General features: G+C 38.6%; 2 protein-coding genes across 4 annotated transcripts in view; one reads left to right on the top strand and one right to left on the bottom strand.

The window, feature by feature from the left end:
- CMSS1 (cms1 ribosomal small subunit homolog) overlaps positions 1–26,114 on the top strand; it is a 384,493-nt gene that overhangs the window by 12,865 nt on the left and 345,514 nt on the right. The window lies entirely within an intron of this gene.
- The window catches only part of FILIP1L (filamin A interacting protein 1 like), a 52,972-nt gene that overhangs the window by 6,245 nt on the left and 20,613 nt on the right, over positions 1–26,114 (bottom strand). The window contains exon 2 of the mRNA XM_046002286.1: positions 15,589–18,364. Coding sequence (XP_045858242.1) covers positions 15,589–18,249 — 2,661 coding nt within the window. The 5' untranslated portion in view covers positions 18,250–18,364. The remainder of the gene's footprint in view (positions 1–15,588; positions 18,365–26,114) is intronic.

Below are 26,114 nucleotides of genomic sequence, written 5' to 3'. Positions count from 1 at the left end.
GTCAGCCTGCCACATTTTGAGAAACACTGCGATAGTTGAACCTCCTTTAGAAGTAAGTTTTAAGTTGTGTAGTGCCTGGCTGACTCGTTGGTGGAACATTGGACTCTTGATCTCAGGGTTGTAATTTCGAGTTCTGCGTTGGGTTTACTTAAAACTTACTTAAAAATAAAATCTTCAGGGGCGGCTGGGTGGCGCCACCGATTAAGCATCCAACTCTTGGTTTCTGCTAAGGTGATCTCAGGATCCTGAGATGCAGCCCCTTGTGGGGCTCTGGGCTTAGCGTGGAGTTGGCTTAGGTTTCTCTCTCTTGTCCCTCTGCCTCACCTCCCCAACTCTCCCACACTTGCATACTTTCTCTCTCTCTAAAATATAGAAATAAACCTATTTTTTAAAAAATTATTTTATTTTATTTTATTTTATTTATTTGACAGAGAGAAATCACAACTAGGCAGAGAGGCAGGCAGAGAGAGGGGAGGAAGCAGGCTCCCTGCGGAGCAGAGAGCCCGATGCGGGGCTCCATCCCAGGACTCTGGGATCACGACCCGAGCCAAAGGCAGAGGCTTTAACCCACTGAGCCACCCAGGTGCCCCAACCTATTTTTTTTAAATCTTTAAAAAAAGAAAGAAAGAAAGCAGAAATAAGCTTCAATGGTTTTCATCAACCTGTGGGGCTTTTAAAACACTGCAGGTGTCTACATCCCATCTTAGAACCAACTGACTCTGATTGTCTAGGAGTGTAGGATATGGGCATGTGAATTTTTAATGAGCACAACAGGTTATTCAGAACTGAAATCCCAGTGATAAACCATTTGGTATGGAACACAATATTGGTGGGGCTTGTTTGTTTTAAGCTATATTGTTATGCTTTGGTAAAGACAATGTGGTTTGGGATGATGGTCTTTGGTAGGGGTCAGTTGCCAGGAAGTTACTGAGCTCTCATTGTTTCTAGACCCATCAATGGTGTAAGCCAACTTTGTTTTCTTAACTCTGATTTCACTACATAGTTTTTACCTCTAGACGGCAGCAAAGGCTAGTTATTTTATTTGAACAGTCCTAAATGTCGTTCACCGATCTTAAAAATGATGCTATGGTTTATTTTTTTCCTATATGAATTTTATACTTGGACATATTTCAGTAAATGAGGTATGGAGCTTTAAAATGTGTCATCTCTTGCATCATTTTTATAGAACATTATGTCAAATAGCTACAGGCCAGTTTTATCCAAATTTGGAGTGCATATTGCAGGCGGAATCTATACATATGTCTGCTTTAAGACCACACAGTAAATGTTCTACTCAGAGTTGGAGGCTCCTGGGTTTCATCAGAAAGCAGATGTCTTGGAGGAGGTTAAGCTAGTTGGAAAGCTCATTCATAGAAGAAAAGATTTTTTTTTCTTTTTCTTTTTTTTTTTTTTTTATGTTTAACTGAGTTCAACATGGAGATTGGGATTTGGAATGGATTATGGGTCTGAAGGATGCCAAATTCAGTGAGGCAGAGGCATTGGTTTTATCTAGGGAGCAGTAGAAAAAAAAGGAGTATATGCGTGGAATGCATTCACTAAATTCTTAAAATGTTGGCTTATTTGGTCCATAGTTTCTAAAAAGAAACCAAGCAATCTAAAAGATTCCCTGGTTACAACAAGTCATTAAATGATACCGAGCCTTTCTGACCAAAAGAAGTGCAGAAAGGTGAAAATGTTTTCAGTTTTATTTGAAGTCTTAATTATGTAGCCCAATTTCGACTGAGTGCTTGTGCTCTTTCATATTATCATGGAGGATAAACATCTGAAAGCATACCAGAACAAAATCAGCATTTATGGGGAAGCTATTAGATCCTATTTAGACAGTTGGAGTTAGGATGTTCCCTTTTCTGTAAATGAAATTAATTTTCTAAGTGCTTTGAACTTTCTGGAGATGTATTGGCAACATATTGTCTAAGAAAATAGTGTTCCCTCAGGAGTGTTCCTGACTCCAAGGACTGCACAGGCCCTCAGGACACCTTTTGTTCTAGAGATTGAAAGACTCAAGGCTCCCCAAAACCTCCTATAATTTTAATTTATGGTTATTGGGGTGATGCAGGGTGGGGGCAGATTCAGTGCTGCCTGACTCCCTCAAAAACCCAGCTGTCTTATCAGAAAAACAATATTTTATATTTTTGTTTTTGTCTCTTTTTAATGGGAAAGTGTATAAGTTATTATGATAGATGTGGTAATGAAAAGGAGGAAATGATAAACTGGAAAACAAACTTTGAAATATTATTGCATTTATTTATTTTGTCTTTTGTATTGTTTGGTAAATCACTACTAATTTGTGTAAAGAAAAAAAAAGTGGAAAAGGCAGATAATGAATCTGGCAGATATCCTAGAGTTTCATGAGCTACTTTGGCTTTTTTCTCTTGATTTTCTCAGAACTTCCTCATTATACAATAAAACTTTATTGCTGTAGATTTTACAGTTTTATATGGTAAGTGTTCCTTCAAAAGGAAACTTCTGTAGTTGGATTTGCTCATTCCTTTTAACCTCCTGTGAGAAGACATTTGGTTTTAAATAGAGTTGCAGTGCTATTACTTCTTTTAAAGTGTTGTCTAGTTTCTGAGGAGGTTAGAGAAAATTGATGCATTTATTTTATGATGTAATATGGTTTATGGTTGTACCTAGTTACATCCCAACCTCTCTGTGGTAATTACACCATGGGCAGTGAGGACAATCCAAGAATAAACACTGAAATACAGTTTTCAAAAATCCTTCCTAACCCAGTTACTTCCATTTAGTACCCACGTAGCATCACATATAGAAATAGTATGCTCAAATAAAATATAGTAACCTTGAACTATTGTCTTCCTTGTTTGTCCCCTTTCTTTTCCTTTTCTTTTTTAAGATTTTATTTTTAAGTAATTTCTACATCTAATATGGGCTCAAACTTAAAACCCCAATACGAAGAGTCACATGCTCTAATGACTAAGCTAGAGCTAGCCAGGTGCCCCATCCTCTTTTCTTTTTATTCTTTTATCAGATTTTTACCTCAGGTGTTTTGTTTGTTTTTCTTTTTTGGTACTCTTCCCACCCCTTCTTTCTCATTTCTTCATTTGCACCCATTTAAGTGTTTTCAATTGTTCGCAGGCTTACATTTTACAACAACCTTGAGTTAGCAGTTAGAGCAGAGGCTGTGATGCCAGGTAGACTTGGGTGTGCATTCTGGTACTGGCACCAACTAGCTGTGTGTCCTCAGGCAAGCCATTTAGCTCTTCAGACTTCAGTTTCCTTATCTGTAATACTTATCTGGGGATTAGAGGACTACTTTAATGTTCTTTGGGGAGTAGGAAAGACCCTGGCCCATCAAAGTTCCAGATAAGCTTTTGTTGTTACTAATATTAAAGTTATGAACTTCGTCTTTTTCCCTACATTTGTTCTTAAGGTACACATTTCCTGATTGTAATCATAACTTATTTTCTTTGGTTATTTTATCTTTCTTGTTTTTCTGCATTACCCTCTCCAATTAATTATGGGAGACATGTTATCAAGCATAGGAGTTGAGGCAGCCAACCAAGCGGGTGCTGTGTTTACTGGGCCATGTTTCTGAGCAATTCTGACCCAGAAAAAGGATCTCTTCACACAATGTTTTCCTTCTTTATCCTACTTGGTCTGGTCGTTGTCTTTTTTAGAGTGCCTGAAAACATACTATTTTCTACTTTTTTCTCTTTTGCTATCTTTTAATTGAAAAATTAAATGAAGTCCTTTGGCCCTGATACTCTGTGAGTCTATGAGAAGAACAAATGCAAACCAGCTATGGCCACCAGATATGTTGTTAGCCTCATAAGCCTTTGTAGAACACCTACTGCCAGTAGTATTTAAGTCCTGGGTAATGTAGTACAGTGGTTTTTAAACTTTGTAAGCCAAAGAATGAACCAGGCAGATTGTTTAAAATGCGGATTTCTTACATTGGTTTTTATAGGTCTAGGCATGTGGAAATCTGTAGAGTCCTGAGTGATTCTTACAAAGGTGATCAGTGACTACATTTGAGAAACATTGATATAAGAGTTTCAAAAATAAATGATAGTGGATTGTTGCTCTCGAGATTACAGTATAGGAGGGATAACTAATAATTATTTTTAAAAGAGGCAAAATAAAGTGCTATAATAGAGGTGCAAACAGAAGTATTTTGGAAACTAAGGATGATTGTGAAAAATAAGGAAGGCTTTCCAGAGGAATTGGCATTTGAAGTAGGAGTTAAGGTTTCAATAGGAGGAACAAAGAAAGAAGCTTATTCTAGCCCTAGGAATAGCAGGAGCAAGATACAAGGCAAGAAAGTTCAATGGTATGTGGGAGGATGGTCAGTACCATGTTTTGGTGAGGATACAGAGGTTGTCCAGTTTCAAAGGGAATGGGGCAAGAGAAGGAGGCCTGATAGATTGCTTGCACTTTGGATACTCAGTAATGTCAGTGTGAAGTAAGTGCTGTTTTTGGTGGTGGGGGGGTGGAGAGGACTGGAGAATTACCATGATTAGGAAGGTATTGTAGAAAGATCACTAGCAACAGGAGTGAAGATTGGATTAGAGATGTAAGGGGTTAAATGCAATAGATTAACTGTCTTACATTACAGTCTATACGAGGTCTGGATTTGGGGAGTAGTAGCACAAATAAAAGGAGGGAGGGCAGAGTGGCTGACTAGACTGGGGAAGTAGGCAGAAAGGTGGAAAATGGCTCCTGGGTGTTGAACCTTGGAACAAGGAAGATAGTGGACCATCATCAGAAGTAAGAGAAAGAACAACCCAAAAGCCGCAGTGCAGTGGGGTGTGGGCAGAGGCCAAGTATGAAGTGTAGCTGGACCTTCCATGTGGACCTGTTTGGTAGGCATTGAAAACTTGAGAGATCTTGTTTTAAGAATCATCATGAGAGAAATTGTTAATACCATTCAAGTGTCTGAGAACCCAAGGGGAAAATGTAATTCCTTTTCACAGGCCAATCTCTTCTGTGACAGATAATTTTATATTCCTTTCCCAGAGCCTGAGAAGTGAGTTTTATTGGGCCCCATTCTGTGCTCACGTGCCCACCCCACCACCCTCCATCCCGCTCTGCCCCGCCACAAGGCCACCAGTCTTACTGATAAGAGTGTAACTAGTTCTGAGAGCAGCCCCCTACTGGAGGCATTTCTTCCCAGTTCTTGAAGGATACATAGTGACTGAATTGTTATCCAGGCACTGATTGGCTGGCAGGGAGAAGGGAAATCCTGTCCCTGTCCTCCAGTGACCAGGCTGGCCCCTCTGCCATTGTGTCTAGGCTGAGCAGACAGATTACGTAAACGTGTATTCTGTGGGGGGATCTGCAAGTCCTAGGCACATGGGCGTTCAGTAATTACAGGATGCCCCCCCCACCCCACCCAGAGCACATTTCCTTCCTCATTGGCAGTCTGAGAAAACCTGGAATAGGGCCATAGTTGATAGGTTGGCCTAAAAAAATAGTAATAATTGTCCATTGTTCTCCCTTGTCCTCTCATTACCCTTCTTAGAAACTAGAATCAGCAGCCCTGGCATTTATATTTTCCAAAATTTTTATGATAAATATGTATTAATCTTATAATCAGAAAAAAGTTTTATATAAAAAGAATTGTGTTGCCTATTCCTGTCATTATGAGAGATGCCATCCTTCTTCACTGAGATCTTACTCATTGACCCTCTCCTTGTTACTCGGAAGGGCTTGTTAGGTGTTTAAATGTTTATGTTATGGGCCTTTTGGGGATCTGTCGCAATTTTTATTGCACAATTAACTCCTCTTTCTATACAACTGTAATTTTCTGAAACCTAATATCAATGAATTCAGGTAAGAACAGCATTAAAAGGCAAAAAAGAGAAAAGAGATAGTTCTTTTTTAAGAGAAGGAGGAAAGCAGTCAGCTCACTAATAATGAAGGGCAGTAATTTGTTCCTGAGGAATTGTTGTAGGTTTTTTGAAGAGTGGCTGCATCGAAGCAAGTGTTTTTACTTATTTGTTTCCAAGAGATACATTGAAGACCAACTTGAAGACTCTCTCTAAAATGTCAATTTTATTTGTGATTTACAGTGATTTAATCCTGAATTGGAAGCGGAATTTAGAGACTGACAAGGTTGAACCCTAATACTTTTCCCCCTGAACTGGGAAGAGAAATAGCACGTCTTCTTCCCTTTTTCTTTTTTTTTTTCTTTAAGATGATTCTGGGACCATCATTCTTTCCTTTTAAGATATCATGTTGCTTGAGAAATGGAAATCCTAAACTAGGGTATACCATCCAGGAAGATTTTCTATTCTTCTGTGAAAGCAGAAGTCCCACTACCTCTGGGCTAAGTTGGTGTTGCTTATCCAAGGTGGCTAGAATTTGATCTTTTGATTGTGTTTTGTGGAAGTGTTGGGTCACTCTTCAGACTATCAAGGCAGCTACTTTCTTACAAGCTTTGATGTGCATGGTTGTGATGCTCCCTCTGTGGATCATTTTTATTCACTCTGTTGCTTTACAGGTACCTCAGACTCCACACTCATTCTGCATGCCTGGCATTTTCCTGATGATGAGAAACTGCTTCTCCTTGCTCTTGCTTTCTCCCATGTCCTATCCACAGCACATCCCCAAGTCCGTCTTCCCCATGCCTGCCCATTTATGTAAGGTGTGGCCTCTCACATTCATAATTTCTTATTCCCCTAACAGTAACCTCAGGGAGATGGGAGGAGTTGGATGGGGAATCAGATTTCTCTGGACTGTGTTAATCATGGAAGTTTTCAGAAAAGGTAAGGCTTGAGCCAGACTTTTCAGTGTGAGTCACTTGATGAGAGAAGAGAAAATTATCCATGTAGAGCAGTGGGGAGGAGGTAGGGGAAAGTCCCGTGTATATTTAGGGACACTCCAAGTGTTCTGGCTAAAGTGGCAGACTTTTTTTTTTTTTTTTAATTTATTTATTTATTTGACAGAGAGAGATCACAAGTAAATAGAGAGGCAGGCAGAGAGAGAGAGAGAGAGAGAGAGAGAGAGAGAGAAGCAGGCTCCCTGCTGAGCAGAGAGCCCGATGTGGGGCTCGATCCCAGGACCCTGAGATCATGACCTGAGCCGAAGGCAGCGGCTTAACCCACTGAGCCACCCAGGCACCCCAGTGGCAGACTTTTGAGACAAGGATGTAATATAAGGCAACATGTAAGTTGAGGTAATAGAGAGGTTCAAATGCAATTTATTGTGCTTTCCACTTACACTGCGGTAGCTTCTCAGTATGTTTCTATGGAAAGAGAATGGACAAGATTTGTGTTATAATGTCTCATTCTTATCACATACTAACAGAACAACCTGAAGCAATTTTCCTTACATCTCACAATTAAAATTTTTTTATCTCTAAAATTGTGAAGATACCTACTTTATAGGGTCGTTGTGAAATAAGTGTATAAAGAATTAGGTGTTTCCATTATCTCACTTCTCTGAGGTGTGATAGAATGCTCCCTAACATTATATTCAAGGTCCTTAAAGTCTAACAGGACCAAGCCCTTCAAGTCTTACCCCTGCTCTAGCCCTCTCATCTGCAGCCATACTGCACTGCTCTTTGTTCCATGAACATTGTTTTTTTTTTCCTTTTCTATCTGCCCTCACATCTCTGCTCTTGTAGGCATTTCCCTGGAACACCTTTTATCCTCTCTTTATCATACTCTTCCTCATCTCTCATCTTTTTCTGAAACCTAACCCCCAAACCTTGCCCCCATAGTAATGGGCTCCTCCTCCAAATTCCTGTAGTACTTACTATCCATAGAATTCCTTCCCTATGTTATCGTCTTAATTACCTTTTAAGGTAGTCTTCAGTTCCCACCCTAGATTTTAAATCTTACACTTGCATAACTGCCTCATACAGCAATAAGTAATATTAGGTGCTTTATAAATATTGGTTGGTTCATTCTTGTAGCTGATTTGTTGAAGAATGAAGAAAGCTTGTATTCTAATAGAAGACATTTGTGCCTCTGGTGGTTATAAGCTACTACAGAGAGAATTGAAACTTCTCATAGAGGACTCTTTGGAAAGGTCTGAACAGTGAAGGGTTATCTCTTAAGATCATAGGCATCCTCCTGAAACTGACTTTTCGCCCACTAAGGAAAATGTGATTGGTTCTCTAGACTTTACTTCTCTTGAAGGCATGTGAGAAATGCAAAGCTCATTTGAAAACTCAAGTTTATAATATGGTATTGAAAGAAATAAAGGTACAATATATTAACACAAAAATAAATATCAAATACACACATGCTTTGGGCCAGTCTGTCAAATTAGTGGAAACAATCCTTACGTAACTCATGTCTTAAGTGAAGACTTTTAAAGTTGCTTTGAGGCTTATGTTTAGTCAGATTCAAGATTTTCATCTCTATATATCAGACATAAGACTTTTCAAATGAGCTGTTAGATTTTTTTCCCACCAGCAAGTCCTGTAAAAAAGGAACTGGCTTATAGAGTTAGTTAGTCCATCTCTCTATTGCAGTGGTTCTCAAATGGAGGTGATTTTTCCCCCCCAGAGAATATCTGGCTATGTCAGGAGCCATTTTTGTTTGTCACAGTTGGAGGATGCTGCTTGGCATCTGGTTGGTAGAAGCCAAGAATGCTCCTAGACATCCTGGAATGCACAGGACATCCCTCTACAATGAAGAATCATCAGGTCCAACCTATCAATAGTCCTGAGGTTGAGAAGGTTTGCTCTAATAAGAAAAGAGCTGATATGTTGAAGATTAAAAGACTAATTCATAGAATCTTAAAGAAGAAAACACAGGGTGCCTGGATGGCACAGATGGTTAAGCAACTGCCTTCTGCTCAGGTCATGATTTCCAGGTCCTAGGATCAAGCCCCGCTTCAGGCTCCCAGCTCAGTGGGGAGTCTGCTTCTCCCTTTCCCTCTGCCTCTCACTGCTTGTGCTCTCTCTGTCTGTCTCTCTCAAGTGAATGAACAAAATCTTTAAAAAAAAAAAAAAAGAAGAAGAAGAAGAAAACCATCTAGTAGTTAGGTCTTGGAGACCATCTAGTAGTTAGGACACATACAAGTAGGAAAATGAGGAAGAAGAAATTTAATTTCTTTCTTTCTTTTTTTTTTAAGAATTATTTATTTATTTGTTTGTTTATTTGACACAGAGAGAGAGAGCACAAGTAGGCAGAGTGGGAGGCAGAGGGAGAGGGAGAAGCAGGCTCTCCACTGAGCAGAGAGCCCAATGCGGGGCTCAATCCCAGGAACCTGGGATCATGACCTGAGCTGAAGGCAGCCACTTAACCAAATGAGCCAGCTCAGCGCCCCAGAAATTTAATTTCTAAAAGGAAACTCTGCAGATAATCGGTTTATCTTATTTCCCAAAGGAATTTTAAGCAATTTAAAAAGGGAGAGAATTCAGAAATCACTGGAAGTTAGAACTAAATGTGATCTTAGAGATCACCAGGTCCAGTTCTCTTTATTTCACAAAAATTAAGTAACTTTTCTAGGGCCCCATAGTTGGCTGGGAAGAGCATGAACTGGATCTGAACTTGTTCTCTGGCTTCAAATATTCCCTCCAACTCCATTCCTCCACTTCTCTAAATCTTTCTTTGACCTATTTCAATTCTCGTTTGCTCTGTGAAGCCTTGTTAATCTACAGTAGTCCTGCTTTATCTCTAGTTTACTCTGTGAATTCAGTTTGCACTTGATTAAATATTATCTACTACTCTTTTCTTTCTTGTCTCTTCCCTTGCTCAGAATAATAAACTCTTCAGAGGGAGTGAATCTTTCATCTCCCTACCTGCCCCCATGTCAGGTAGAAGGTAGGCAATTCGGTATGTCATGGTCAGTAGATTAACCAGTTGTGTCCATGTGGTGCTTTGAAGAAAAGACACAGTACATGTCACTGAGGTATATGAGTGGCATTTCAGTTAGGGAACCCTAGGGAATGCAAAGTGAAACAGCCTTTGTAGGTCTTTAGAGCCTCTATACGGTGTTAGTTATGCAAACATGACCAGGCCTTCAAAAGCAAAATAGAACTCAGAGGCAAAAAAAAAATCCTAGATAATGTTACAAAAATATCATACAGGACCATTTGGCTATGAGGGGAAAAGGAACTTACTAAAATAAGAAAACTAAAAAAGTTTTCAAAAACTGCCTTAATCAGACAAATTTTATTTCTCTTGATCAATAATTTTATTTTAAAAAAAGTGAAATTTTAGGGCGCCTGGGTGGCTCAGTGGGTTAAGCCGCTGCCTTCGGCTCAGGTCATGATCTCAGGGTCCTGGGATCGAGTCCCGCATCAGGCTCTCTGCTCGTGGGGAGCCTGCTTCCCTCTCTCTCTCTGCCTGCCTCTCTGTCTACTTGTGATCTCTCTCTGTCAAATAAATAAATAAAATCTTAAAAAAAAAAAAAGTGAAATTTTAAAATGAAGCTATAAGTAAAGAGGATTGTACCTAGGATAGCTGACTGTAGCCCAGAGTACATTTTTATGGCACTATTTTTTTTAAGGTTTTTATTTATTTATTTGTCAGAGAGGGAGAGAGAAAGCACGCACAAGCAGGGGGAGTGGTAGGCAGAGGGAGAAGCAGGTTGCCTGCTGAGCAAGGATCCTGACTTGGCACTTGATCCCAGGCCCTTGGATCATGACCTGAGCCAAAGGCAGACGCTTAACCAACTGAGCCAGCCAGGTGTCCCTAAGCCACCATTTTCAGTATAAAAACTAGTGTCCTGGTGGAATGTTGACAAATTTATATATGGTACCATATGAACAGTGTTAAAATTCATTATCAAATGATAAAGTACTTAGAAGTGTTGGCCAGTTAACTGGTTGGACTCCCTAAGGATTCCTTACCCTACTGTATTGCCTTGTGGGGATGCCTGCTTTGATATATTTCACTGCACAGTGGAAGGGTCCATCCGTTGGAAAGGAAGGGATTTGGAGTTTAATCTAAATGAAAATGAATTAAAGGAGGTTTGAGATTGGGGACTTTATTGAACCACTTATCTTCCTTGCTCTTTCTTAGCATTTGCTCCACTGTGGCCTAAGGTCAATGGAGTCCTTTGTTTTGATTCATCCAAACTGCGCTCTTTAGTGTGTGTTCTGGACCATTCCCAAAAAATGCTGTAGAGCTTTTGGGGGCCCTGGATCTGAGGGAGAAACAGCTTGTAGGTGTCAGACAGCCTGCTACTGCTCAGCTAAAGATTCAGGCATCTATGCTTTGGTACAGTTGTAAAAGTAGGAACTTTTCCACCTTATAAATGGTAGTTTTTATTAAGCTTTTCTTCTGAGTAAAAAGACAGTCTGGGGAATGAGCTTTCTGTTTGTCATGCCAGCCACTAGAGAGCAGAATAGTCACAATTCCTTGGACTGGTGTAACTCATTCTGATAGAGCAGGGCTACTGTCAGAACACGTTTGCTAATGTTTATCAATGTGGAAATTTCTAAAACAGTGGAATTCCTACTTTAGAATGCATACTAATCAGCAGAGGAATTTGTGCAGCTTCCTGGGTCCTACCCTCGTAGGACCATCGAGATTCTCATACATGTATCTTGGATTTACTTTGAGAAACACAGATCTTAATGTTTGGGGCATACATTTTTGCCTGATTATGTTTTCTCTTAGAATTGCAAAGCAAAATGATTTTTGGAGGGGAAATCAATAACAGAAACCAAGGCTTAGGGAAATAGAATGTTGTTATAAAGATCTTTCCCTGCCTTTATCTAATAAGTGTCAAAGGAGACTCACTCTGTAATGATTCAGGATCAAAGAAGCTACCAAAAACATGTTTTTGTCTGGAATTCTACTTCATTAAAGATAATCAAATGCTTAGGCTCCAAGTTTAAATAAGTTTTTAATGAAATACCCCTTTTATGACCATCTTATAGTACAACCTAATTTTTATCCTTTGGGTGTCATGAGGACCTGTCTTTTTTTTTTTTTTTTTTTTTTAAAGATTTATTTATTTGACAGATAGAGATTACAAGTAGGCAGAGAGGCAGGCAGAGAGAGAGAGAGGAGGAAGCAGGCTCCCAGCCAAGCAGAGAGCCCGATGCGGGGCTCGATCCCAGGACCCTGGGATCATGACCTGAGCTGAAGGCAGAGGCTTTAACCCGCTGAGCCACCCAGGCGCCCCAGGACCTGTCTTAATAGTCTTGGCGTTGTGAACTATAGTTGTGGAAACCTTCTGAGTATATTTATGTAATCCTGTCATTATCTTGAATGTATAGAGACCTTCCCTTATATGTAAAATTCCAATCGAGTAATGCACATTGTCCTAGTAAGGGTGATGATTTTATTTTTGCCATTGCCCCCAGAGAACAGAGGCATCCTTAGGGGAGATTTTGCCTTTGTTCTTAAAAAGAAGAATATGGAAAATCATTTAAATCTATGGTAGGATGCTGCAGATTAAAAATTTAAAGAGATAGGGGACTGAGTAAAATGAAAATTAGTTCTGAAGCTGGGACTTCAGATAAAATGAAAGATATTTTATCAGATGTATATAAAAACTGTCTTCTGTGAGTCTCTCATTGGCCTCCTTTCAAGAAAACAAATTTCCACCCTTACATATCTCATCTGAAGATTTTCCAATGTCACTTCCTTCCTCCTTCCTAGCTTTCAAGGTTTTTCTGTGATTATATACAAATGAAAAAGAAAGTTCTATAACCTTTCAAACATATACAGGATATAAAAATTTAATTTTGAGGGGCACCTGGATGGCTCAGTCAGAAGGCGTCTGCCTTCAGCTCAGGTCACAATCCCCAGGGTCCTGGGATTGAGCCCCATGTCCAGCTCCCTGCTCAGTGGGGAGCCTGCTTCCCCTCCTTGTGCTCGCCCTGTCTGTCAAATAAATAAATAAAATCTTTAGAAAAAACTAAGTAAAAAATTAATTTTGAAATTAAGGACGAAAAGTCTAGAATGTGTGATGGGAAGATGCTCCTTTTTAATGTGTGATTTTATGGAAAGGGGAAGATGCTTTTTTTTTTTTTTCCCCAGAAATGCTGCTGTCCTTACCATAAATTTTCATTAGTAACACTTTTAATAATGTATATATGTTATTAATATGACAATGTTCCTAAATTCTGATGGTGATGTGAATTATTATACTGAAGAAATCCTCCCAGTAGAGGAACCTCTAAAGAGGTTCAGTTCCTTGAAAGTCCAATAAACTTCTAGTAACATAAATCACTTGGGATGCCCATTTATAGTAAATACCTAGGGCAGGTGATGAAATGAGAATTTGCATTATAATCATGGAGCACAGATCCTGTGGTGTTAACTTTATTGTAGAGAATTATTCTGGCTCACATGAGAAATTGAATCCTTACAAAAGAGTTGAACTATTAAGAGCCCAGAGCTTTTCAAACCCTGTTAGTCACAGGTGTGCCAGGAATGGATCTCCCCTCAGCAGCTGGGGTGGCATATTTTCTCTCCAGGCCATTATGTGACAAAGGTTGGAAAGCACTGCAAAGACTTTGTTCTTCATTCTTTCTACTTTCTGTCACGCTCCAAAATGTTATGTGTACCCTCTCTTATTATCTAGAAAAGCGTCTTATGCAATAGCATTATCAATGTCTACTTTGAAAAATGCTAAATTAAGTATGTAGTTTCTTCTAAAATTCTAGCCCAAGGTGACTTAAAAATAAAAATAGTTTTGGGGCAACTATATGGTTCAGTTGGTTAAGCATCTGCCTTGGGCTCAGATCCTGAGATTAGGATCTGAGCCCTGCTCAGCAGGGATTCTGTTTCTCCCTCTCCCTCTGCCTCTTTCCAGCTCCCTCTCCTCGTCCTCTGTCCTCTCTCTCTTTCTCAAATAAATAAAACCTTTTAAAATAAATAAATAAAAATAGTTTCGAAAAACATTTAGACCATCATGTATTTTGTAATACAGTTGGGTCACTGCGGATTCCCAAGATAAATGTGTTTAAACAGAAGCTTTCTTATTCATTACCAGCCTCAGCTTTCATCCAAATTTATTTAATGATGAGGCAAGCCCACAGCATTGGTGTTGCAGTTCATCACCATGGAAGTGTTTCTGTCAACAAATCTTTGCTTTCCTATCATGAAATTGATTTTGCAGGGAAAAGGAGGATAATTGTGGAAGATTTCTTTTACTTCTCAAGATCTTCAGTTTGCCTGGGTGTCTAAATGAATTATGTTTAAAATTAGTAGCTGGCAGTAAAATTGACCAAACAAAATTAACAATTATGAAGTTGGAAAAAGGGAAACTAGTAATGAACTATTTTGTATGAATTTGGGGGGGGGGGGGGGGGGAATGTGGCTTGGGGACTAGATTTGTAATTTAAAATGTTCCTCTGAAAACTGTTGTTCTCTGTTATGGAAATATAAATTATTTTCAAAGTCCTATAAGATAGGTATCAGAATTCTTAGAATGCTTTGGCTGAGTTTTTCTCACTTACCTTGTAAGTGGCATAACAATAATCACAGAATAAATTTTCCTCAACTAACATAATGTATGTTTTTTTTTTTAAAAAATGCCTTTTCTATAACTTGTATTTAAAACTATCTTTGGCTTCTATTTGCTTGTTTAGAGGTAGGGGAGAAATGCAATTACATTGTAATTACAATTACAATTACATTGTAAGCTTCTGAATATAGCTGATTTACAAGCAAGGTAGGAAGCATCTACCTTAAATAATCCAAACTGTTTTGGGAACAGGTAAGAAAAATAAAAGTGACATTTTTGCTTTGAAGCAGTGTTCAAGAGCATATATCATTGTGGCTTATTTCATGTTTAGATGCAAATACATATGTTATGGGGTTTTCACCTGTAGTAGAAATACAGTCAACTCTTGATTATCAAGGTAATTTGTGTTTTCAAATGTGCTTTTTCTTGCTTCCTGTCACATTTCATTTTTACTTTCACCATCAGCTTATATGTGCTTATAAAAGCAAATTATTTAATATTTTATTCACTTAGTGTCAGTAAACATTTATTAAGTTCTTAATATGTGCTAAGCACTTTGCCAGGCACCAGGGATACTGAAATACATCTGAAGCTAGAAGTTAAGTTTGCCCCTGAGAGATCTTACAGTTCACTTTAAAATCAAAAAGAAACATAAATTTTATTTATTTGAACCACTTCCTCTTCCTCTAATAACATGTGATCAGAAGTTGACTGTAATGGGAAGTGGGAAGTAGGTCCTACTCGTTTTTAAGGAAGAATTAATAGACCTTATGAACAGAAAGTAAAATTCTATTATACATGCAAAAATATAACACAAAATGACCAAAAAAAAAAAAAATTCAAGCAATGGTAAAAATAACATTATTTACTGCTTTAAAATGTTAAGGTCTTTCATCAAGACAAGTTGCAGTGAAATTAATGTGAGTTATGGAAAATGAAATACATAAAAATGTATTTATACAGGTGCAGACTAAATACTTTCCATACAGGTATGTAAATGAAAAGATATACAGTAAGTGCACACTTGATATGACTATTGCAGGCAACGCTTAGTTAGTTTCAGATACTCCTGGATAGTTCATGCACAAACCTTCCCAAAGTACAAGTTCAGTCAGTCTTTTGGGGGACGTGGAGGGATAATTAAAAAGGATTGAGTTCCTTGCAACAATATCACTATAGACTGGATGAGGGTGAGAGTCGTCAGTTATATATATTACTTACTGTAATTTGTGATTGTCGAGGAAGAGGTGTGGCTGTTGGTGTAATAGTAATACTGCTGGTGACTTTATTGGTTGTTTTGTTTAGTGCCCCATTAGTTAAGCCTTGAGTTCGGCTATCCTGTGGTGGCATTGAAGGGCTGGCAGGTCTCATGGGGCTGGCTACAGCTTGCATGTAAGGACTTCCTAAGTGAATGTGGATTTTATTATCCTCAGTAGTTATCACACTTGAACTGTTGCTGTTTGAACGTTGAAACTGCCATGATGACTGCCGGTCAGGGGAGACTCTGAAAATTGCATGCTTGGCACTGATTTCTATTGGCTCTGGGGAACGTCCCTGCTCAGGAGAGCCTGCTGAACCAGTCACAGCCAAAACCTGAATAGGTGACATTGTCCTTTCTGGAGTTATAGAACCACAAGACTCTGGGGTCTGCGCTCTGGCAAAGGTTGCCATAGTAATTGGGGACATACTTTGCTCTATATTCATGAGGCCTTCAGCAGAAGTTTTGGATTTCACCGGTGTTATGGAGGCATTTTGGAGGATGGTTATCCTTTGCTTTGGGGTGCCACAGTTTGGTATCACTGCAGTGCTTGTGTAAGAGTGAGGACTCTCTGTAGTCGGACTTGTGATTTCAAGTGTGGCTGTGTTTTGGACATGGTCTGGAGTAACTTTTATATGAAGTGGCTGCCCAGGCGTGTGGCTTAGGACTAGATCTCCAGGTTGCATGAAATTGCCATTAGGTTTAGTTTGTATTTTTCCATTCTGAGGATGGCTCTCCTTTGATTTCATCCAAGGAATCCATAGCTTCCTGTTAACAGGACAGGAAGAAGATGAATTGCATTTAAAGGACAGCATGGATTCCTCGTCATTAGGGTCCTCATCCTGGTCCTCGCTCTCTTCATACAACTGACCATTGATGACTGCTCGCTCCAGAGAAATGAGACTCTTATAATCAGGCAGCTCATTGTCTGCTACTTCTGTCTGAACTTCTTTAGAAAATACTTGAGGGTCAGAGGTGACTCTTCCATTGAGACTAGGCCTGAGGTTCTTACTAAAATGCCGATACCTCTCTAACTCTTTAGTGAGGTTTTCAATCTCTCTTCCTAAATCTCTGTTTCTGTTTTCTTGTTGATTGAGTTTCTTTTGTAGAACTGAATGATCTCCCTGGAGATGACAAATGAGGTCCTCAGTTGCCATGTATTCATGAATTTTCTCTTTCAGTGCATCTACTTCTCTTGAGAGGTGCCCTGATTTCGCTTCTTCTTCTTGAAGCCTTTTGAAAAGCCACTGTTCATGGCTGGACTCTGTCTTTTCTGCTAACTTGTATTTTTCAAGTTCCATTTTAACATGTTCCAGCTCTTCAGATAAAAATTGAGCTTTATCTCGCTCATTAGCATACCTTCGTTCTAGAGTCTCATACTCATCTTCTGTTTTCATAAGGTCATCCTCAATGGCTTTCATATCCTTTAACTTCAATCTCAGTCTTTCCACTTCTTGAGAGAGTTCTTTAATCTTATTGTTTTCTTGGTGTAATGCTGTTGTGGACTTACTAGAATCTTGATTTAATTTGTTTTTTAGGACATCTTTCTCAATTCCTTCCAATGATTGAAGCCTATTTTTCAAAAGATTAACTTTGGACAGGAGATCATTTCCTTTCTCTTCTTCTGCTTTCAGTTTGTTCTTTAGATCATCTCTCTCCTTGGTGACACTGTACATTTTTTCTTCCACATCAGTTTTGGACTTCATTGCCCTTTTTGTTTCCTCAATTAACTTCTCAGTAACTATTGTTACTTTATTTTGCTCCATTTGAAGCTGAGAAGCAGCAGCTTGTAACTTATCTTCAGTTTGCTTTAATTTTTCACTCATTGTTTTCCTTTCATCTACCAGCATCACAGTTAATGTTTTCAGTTTAGTTAAGTCCTCTTTTAGGGTGAATTCTGTCTTTTCCAGCCGACTTTCAATGGCTTCTAGCTCTTTGATTCTTACTTTTAAACTCTCCAGTTCTTGAGACAGCTGCTTTGTGGTCATCCTTTCTTTTTCTAAATTGCATTTCAGAGAGTAACATTCTTGTTTGCTTTTGTTGAAGGCCTCTTCTAATTTGTCCAGAGCCATAATTCTTTTATTGAGATTTTCAACCTCAAGTTTGAAGTCTTTGCTCTGTGATGTTTCCTTTTCGAGCCTCTTATTGAGATCTCTGCACTGCTCCTCCATTTTTATGAGTTCTTCATCCTTCCCTTCCATTTCTAGCACACGTTTCCTGAGCTCCTCCACCTCAGCCATGATACCACAGTTTCCATATTCTCCCTTGTTGATTTTTTCTTTTATATCTTGCAGCTCCTCTTCTGCTTTTCGTAAAGACCTGTTTGTCTCTTCTAACTCATCAATTTGCCGGCTGAGTGCTGCCAGCTTTTGTCGAAGCTGACGATTTTGGCTGTCCTCGTTGGTGAGCTTTGCCATAATTGTTTCTTGGTTCTGGTCAAACTTCGTGGTCTGTGTTTGCAGTTCTTTCTCTAGTCTGGTTGCCTTCTGCTCTTCTTCCTGAACTCGGGTTTCAGCGAGGGCTAGTTTAGCATGTGTTTCCTTTGCGCTTGTGGTTAGGTCTTGGATTTTCTGTCTTTGAAGGGCAAGCTGTGCCGTCAGCCTTTGTTGTTCGTCCACCACCATCAAAGCAAAAGACTTCAGTTTGGTCAGCTCCTGTTTCAGGGCGGTGACCCTCTTTTCCTTTTCTTGCTCCTTCTTCTGCTGGGACTTGGTTTCTTGGTCAATCAGCTGCTTTAGTCTGAAAAATAGAAGAATGCATTCTACTTTGTGATTGGTGCTTTAGTAACTTAGCTGTCATTAAACACTTGTATAATTTTAAAAGATTGATCAGCTATACAGAATATGGAAAGGAATTCCTGAATTTGATTGGAGAGGAGAATCTTGATAAGCAGTTATCTTGCTTTTTTGCTTTCACTACTCCCTTTCCCCCCACCCCTTATTGATTGGTAATAGTTGTAGTTCACCAGGAGCTTTGGTGGAAGAGTAAAGGTAAAAATATTTTGTTTAAATTGCTTGTGTAATAGAACCAGTAGACAGTTTAGCCTGAAAGCTGTAAAAAACAGAATTTCAAGGTGACCTAGCTTCAATACTGGCTCTATTCTACCAGCTAATTAACCTGGGCAGTTATTTAACATCCTTGAGCTTCAGCCTCCTGATATGAAAAAATGGAGGCAATAATTATGTTATCTCACTGTGAAAATTAAATGAGATAATTTGTCTAAGATTCTTATAGTGCTGGCACAAAGTAAGCATTTGGTAAGTGTTAGTTATTGCTGTTGTCCTTTCTTATTAATGTGGCTGTGGTTACATTTATAAAATGTTTTGCCTCAACCTTTATAATATGTGGCACGTTACATTTGATGCTCAATTTCTTGATTCTTAATTGAGATGAAATTTTATTCACATTGCTTAGAAATTATACACTTCACTGATGGACCTTTCTGCCAATTAAAATATGGTTTACATTAGCATAACATTGTGCCAGGAACCATTCACTTCAGATCCATTCTTTTTTTTTTTTTTTTTAAAGATTTTATTTATTTATTTGACAGAGAGAGATCACAAGTAGACAGAGAGGCAGGCAGAGAGAGAGAGGGAAGCAGGCTCCCTGCTGAGCAGAGAGCCCTATGCGGGACTTGATCCCAGGACCCTGAGATCATGACCTGAGCCGAAGGCAGCGGCTTAACCCACTGAGCCACCCAGGCGCCCAGGAACCATTCACTTCTTTTTCTTTTTTTTTTTAAGATTTTATTTATTTATTTGACAGAGATCACAAGTAGATAGAGAGGCAGGCAGAGAGAGAGAGAGAGGGAAGCAGGCTCCCTGCTGAGCAGAGAGCCCGACGCGGGACTGGATCCCAGGACCCCGAGATCATGACCTGAGCCGAAGGCAGCGGCTTAACCCACTGAGCCACCCAGGTGCCCCAGGAACCATTCACTTCAAATATATCTTTATCCCCATAGTGACTGGCAGTTGAATGAAGGGAATTGAAAGGCATCTGAAGGGCTTGAGTTGTCATACCATAGGCAAGAGCACAGGGTTTAATAGGAAAGACTTGATTAGAGTCAGATGGTAGAAATGATGGAAGAAAAACTATCAGGGGACACCTGGATGGCTCAGTAGGTTAAGCCTCTGCCTTCGGCCGGTCATGATCTCAGGTTCCTAGGATCAAGTCCCACGTCAGGATCTCTGCTCAGCAGGGAGCCTGCTTCCTCCTCTCTCTCTGCCTGCCTCTGTGCCTACTTGTGATCTCTCTCTGTCAAATCAATAAAATCTTAAAAAAAAAAGCCAAACTGTCAGGAACATAATAGTTCCCTCATAAATAATGATTCTATTATAATATTACTTTTTTCTTTAATGTTTTAAATTTGTTGGCATAACACAATGTCATTTTACATGTAGTATAAATTGTCTCTTCCACACATTTTCCTCCTCAACAGTGAAGTCATAACTTGAAATTTGTGGCACTCTTGATTACATTGGGAATGGGCTGATTATAGAGAATGTAATTACAGCTTTGCAGTACTGTTATACAGAAGCTAAAATAGAGTGGAATCCCTGAAGAACTGAACTAAAGGACTTGTCATGGTGAGAAGCTTGTTTTCTGATAAAGCATAGAGAGCTCACAATATTTTACTATATCTTTTCTATTAGGAATGAGTTAATTATGCAATGCATATGTTTAATCCTTGCCATAAAACTTTCTTTTTGAAAATTGTTTAAGGATTTGTGAGGACATTTTAAAAGGAAACTAATTTAGAAGAGTCTTCTTGGAAAAGTCTATCTTGAGATCCTAATCTGCTCTTTTCCTTGATTACATTTCATAACAGGAACATGTTTAAAATAATAGTATAATGTAAGAATTCCCTTTTTTTTTTTTTTTGTGGGGAGGATCCACTTTTATTTTTTCCTATTTTGAGAACCTGACAGGAGGCTGATTTGAGGGCTGGAATCTGTGAAATTCTTAAGAAACTGAGCTGGATGCTGGGGTGGGGTTGATGATGATCTCATCCACAGTCTTGGAAGGAGGCTTGCCTGTGGCCTCTGGCCCTTTCCCACTCCCTATTTGAGATACCTGAGAAGAGAAAGATGGCACCTCCTTCCTGAATGGTAATGAGACTTCACAAACCACTGGTAAATACGTCCACAGGCAAACTGCTTTGGTGGTAAAAGTTACAAAAATTTTGGCAAAGTGCTTCTTCCTCCCACCTTAGCATTAGAATCATATTTAACAATGTACTGAGTATAACTGCAGTAAAATATTTTCCCTGCTTTACATCACAGTTCTTAGAGTTTGTTAGAGAACAGTTTCACAAAAACTTTTCAGGATTTGTTTTCAACTTATTAAATAATACCATGTGCTATTTCATTTTCAGGATATTTTCTTAGGATATAAAAGAGGGAAGATTGTTTTACAGTATAATGAAAAAAGCATAAAAACTGAATGGTGATAAGTGAACCTTGGCAGAGCTATAACTGGCAAAAAAAAGATGTTGAAGAAGTTTAAATTGTTTCTATTGCGTTCATTGTTTTTGGCAGCAAGCATGATCCATCTTTTTCATGGTTTCTGGAAATTAGCTGGCATCCCCTTTTGTTCCCAAGCCCCGATCCTATAAGGTAGGCACATAAAACTGACAAATTGAGTACATTTGGTCTCAGTAATTCCTTACTACTAATTTCCTGAAAACCTGCTATTTCTGTGGGCCAGTCCCATGAGCACACCATAAGACAGTCAAGAGGCTGGTGAGGTAAGGCCTGTCTGGGAGGGAAATAAGAGTTTACATGCAGAAAGAGTTATACTCCCAACCATTAGCTCAGGAGCTTAGGGCTGGCAACCAGTGAGAACTTAAGATAGAGAGGCCCTGATAGAACCTTCTGAGAGCCAGTTGGTGCCTGTAATGCTATTACATATTCTGTGTGTGTGTGTGTGTGTGTGTGTGTGTGTGTGAGAGAGAGAGAGAGAGAGAGAGAGAGAAAGGGAGGGAGATGGAGAGGGAGAGAGGCTGATTATACTACTGAATTGGAATTAGCACTTCTGGTATAGTCGAGGGGCTTACCCTAAATCATTCACTGTTCTTGCTTTTTACCAAGAAGGCTGAATTTGAGTTTGAGGTTAGTTTATGGACTTGAAGAAATGCATTTCTATGCAGAGTTAGCAGGTCCTTATAAGATTTGAAGCTGCAAGCCTGACTTTTACACAGTGCCCTAAATAAACTGATTGTCATACTGCTAATTACTAATGTAGGGATTTGTGTATGTGTGTGTCTTTTCTTTTTTCAAATGTATATGAATACTTTCAGCAAATATTTGATTTTGACTGTATTTTAGTCATTTGAGGTCCATAAATCATGTATCCAAAACTTTTGAAGCCAAATGTTTTCAAAGCTACAGTTTTTCAAATTTTAGAAAGGCAGTAAGGAGCATCTATCATACATACAGCTCCAGCAAGTCCTGTGGCACCACGTCCTAAGCAAACCTCTGAATACTTCTGCAGTGAACCCTGTGAAGAGTTACACTAAGTGGGATAATTAAGATAATGAATAGCCTCGCCTCTATTCAGGCTTAGCTGCCAGATGATGAGTTCAGATAAGAAGTGCAGCCACAATTTAGAAAAGAATATTGCATAGTTATTAGCTTTTTGAAATTGCAAACAAGGGATTGTGGATGTGGAAAATGCAGGTATAGACTATTGGTGTCTTTTGGTAAGGAGGGTATGGAGTTAAGGGCCCTACGCCTGCTTTCTTCTTCAGTTGGATTAGGTTTTAAATGAAATGAAATAAATAAATGAAAAATAAGTAAATGAAATAGTACCTTAATTTTCTGTCTCCATTATTTTTCTTCACATAGTAACAGGTTTTAGGCAGTGATGCTGACTGATTTTATATGCTAATGCAGATTATCATTGACTCTTGAGTTTGCTAGAAATAGCAGATAAATATTTTGAGAGCTTTTAGCCAGGGTACACATAATCTTGAAAGCTGCATAGACCCTGAGATGCAGAATGCCCAGATATAAAATTCAACCCCTCAAAGCTGTGTAGTCAAATTATTGCTCCTTTTTTCATGAAGAGTTCCAGTTAACACACCTTTATGTAGGGATGTTTGTATAATCTATGCTAGGGTTTCTTTATTGTCAGCACCATTGGCATTTTGAGTCAAATGATTTTTTGTTGTGGGGGCTGTGCTCTGCATTTTAAGATGTTTAGCAGCATCTTTGGTATCAACTCACTAGATGCCAGTAGTAGCCTTCCTCTCCCCACTTGTGACAACCAAAAATGTCTCTAGACTTTCATTGCCCAGTGTTTCCTAGGGCAACAAATTCCCTAGTTGAGGACAGTGAGTTGTGTGCTTAGGGACATTTATATATGTCAGTCTGTCATTAGGGTTAGACTCTTCATCATTTTGCCTTACTCAGCTTTAGTGAAGCAGGTGCATCAAAAAGTTCCCACCTGAGTTGCTTATATACCTGGTGATTATATCTTTCCTACAAGTGGCCTCTTCTTTACCAGTGCTTCTCACAGTTTAAGGTTCATTTGGATCACCATGAAAATTGAAGCTCAGGAATGTCAGGAAGGCATAAAGCCCAAAGCCACACTATGTCTCCAGGAAAGAACACAAACTATTACCTCACCCTGGTCCACATACACTGTTTTTTTCAAGAAACAGTCTCTGTGTTGGAGAAACTATCAACCTAAAGAAAAACTATCATAATCATTGTGTTTGAATTCTCTTTAGTTCATATCTCATAGGGCAGTGGTTTCTAAATGTTTGCTCTTCTGTCTCCTAAAATAATTTTATTATGTACAACTAGTTTGTTCATATATGGTATAGTCATAGCACTTCCTTTAGCAAATATTATCTACCTTTTCTCAGCTTATTGAAGTATAATTGACAAAACTATAAAATATATACATTATATAACATGATTTGATATATAAATATACACACACACACATACATATATACGTATATATATAGTGAAAGGATTCTCTCCAAGTTAACATATTCATCACCTCAAATATTCACTTTCTGTGTGTGTAAGAACGCTGAAGTTCTACTCTCTTAACAAATTTCACTTATACAATACAGGATTATCAGCTGTAGTCACCATGTTATATATTAGATCCACAGACCTTATTCATCTTTATAAATGAAAGTTTATACCCTTTTACCACCTTCTTCCTGTTTCCTGCCCCCACCCTCATCCTGGCAACCACCTCTCTACTTTCTGTTTATATAAAGATCAGCTTTTTTTTTTTTTTTTTTTTTTTTTAAGATCCCCATGTAAGTGATACCATGCAGTATTTGTCTTTCTCTGTCTGGCTTATTTCAGTTAGTGTAGTGCCCTCCAGATTCTCTGTGTTGTTGCAAATAGCAGGATTTCCTTCTTTTTTAAAGCTGAATAATATTCCATTTCATCACATTTTCTTTATCTCTTCATCTTTGTCAGACACTTCAGTTGTTTCCATACTTTGGCTATTGTGAATAATGCTGCAGTGAACATGAGAGTTGAGATATCTCTTCAGAGATGGTGATTTCATTACCTTTCAGGATATATACCCAAAAGTGGGATTGCTAGATCATAATGGTAGTTTTTGAAGATTTCTTGAAGAACCTCCATATTGCGTTCCATAGTTCCATTTACATTCCCACCGACAGTGTACAGGAGTTCCCTTTTCTTCACATCCTTGCTAACACTTGTTACTTCTTGTCTTTTTGGCAGTAGATAAGATGTGAGGTTTTCATTTTCATTTCATTTCATTGTGGTTTTCATTTTCATTTCCCTGATGACTAGTGTTGTCGAGCACCTTTTCATATACCTGCTAGCTATATGTATGTCTTCTTTGGGAAAATGTCTGTTCAGGTTCCTTGCCCATTTTTAAATTTATTTGGTTTTTTTGCTGTTGAGTTACATGAGTTCCTTATATATTTTGGATACTAACCCCTTATTGGAAATATCATTTGCAAGTATCTTCTCCCATTCCATAGGTTTCCTTTTTGTTTTGTTGACAGTTTTCTTGCTGTGTAGAAGCTTTTTAGTTTGACAGAGTTTCAATGTTTATTTTTCCCTTTTCTTCTCTTGTCTGAGGAGACATATCTAGAAAAATGTTTTATGGCTAATGTCAGAGAAATTTCTGCCCATGTTTTCTTCTAGGAGTTTTATGGTTTCATGTCTCACATTTAGGTCTTTAATCCATTTTGAGTTCCATTTTTGTGTATGGTATAAAAGAATGGTTCAGTCTCATTCTTTTGCATATGCTGTCCAGTTTTCCCAGCACCATTTAGTGAAGAGACTCTTTTTTTCCATTATGTATTCTTGCCTCCTTTGTCATAGATTAATTGACCATATGTAAGTATGGGTTTATTTCTTGGCCTATTCTGTTCCACTGATCTGTGTATCTGTTTTTGTGCCAGTGCCATACTCTTTTGATTACTATAGCTTTGTAGTAGATCTTGGAATCTGGGATTGTGATACCTCCAGTTCTATTGTTACTTCTCAAGATTGCTGTGGCTATTCAGGGTCTTTTGTGGCTCCATACAAATTGTGGTATTAATTCTATGAAAAGTGTTGGTGTTTGGTAGGGATTGCATTAAATCTGTAGATTGCTTTGGGCTGTATGGACTTTTTGTTGTTGTTGTTGTTGTTAAGAATTTATTTATTTGTCAGAGAGAGAATGCGAGCATAAGCGAGGGAGAGGCAGGCAGAAAGAGAAAGAAGCTCCCAACTGAACAAGGAGCCTGATGGGCAAGACTTGATCCCAGAACCTGGGATTGTGACCTGAGCCAAATGCAGATGCTTAACTGATGGAGCCACCCAAGTGTCCCAGTATGGACTTTTTAACAATATTGGTTCTTCCAGTTGATAAGCATGGAATATATCTTTCCATTTTTTGTGTCATCTTCTATTTCTTCCATCAATCTTTTATAGTTTTGGAGTACAGGTCTTTCATTTCCTTTCTCTTGGCATAAAATTCAAAAAACATTGCTAAGACCGAAAGGGAGGAGATTACCCACTATTTTCTTCTAGGAGTTGTATAGTTTCAGGTCTTACATTCAAATCTTTAATCCATTTCCAGTTGATTTTGGTGTGTAATATAAGATGGTGGTCCAGTTTAATCTTGTAAATGTGAATATCCAGTTTTTTCAGAACCATTTTTTGAAGAGGTCCTTTTCCTACTGTGTATTCTTGGCTCCTTTGTTGAAATTTAATTGGTCATATTAGGATTTTTTTTTTCTCGGCTCTCTTTTCTGTTCCATTGATGTCTGTGTCTGCTTTTTATGCAAGTACTATACTGTTTTGTTTGCTGTAGCTTTGTGATATAGCTTGAAATCAGTGATCGTGATGCCCCCAGCTTTGTTCTTCTTTCTCAAGATTGCTTTGGCCATTCAGGGTCTTTTTGTTTACATACATATTTTAGGATTTTTTTTTTTTTTGTATTTCTGTGAAAAATGCCATAGAGATTTTGATAGAGATTACCTTGAATCTGT

The sequence above is a fragment of the Meles meles genome, chromosome 4 (assembly GCF_922984935.1).
Source record: "Meles meles chromosome 4, mMelMel3.1 paternal haplotype, whole genome shotgun sequence".
In the NCBI taxonomy this organism is placed as follows: domain Eukaryota; kingdom Metazoa; phylum Chordata; class Mammalia; order Carnivora; family Mustelidae; genus Meles; species Meles meles.
The sequence above is the reverse complement of the archived record's forward strand: the minus strand, read 5'-3'. Positions and strand labels throughout refer to the sequence as shown.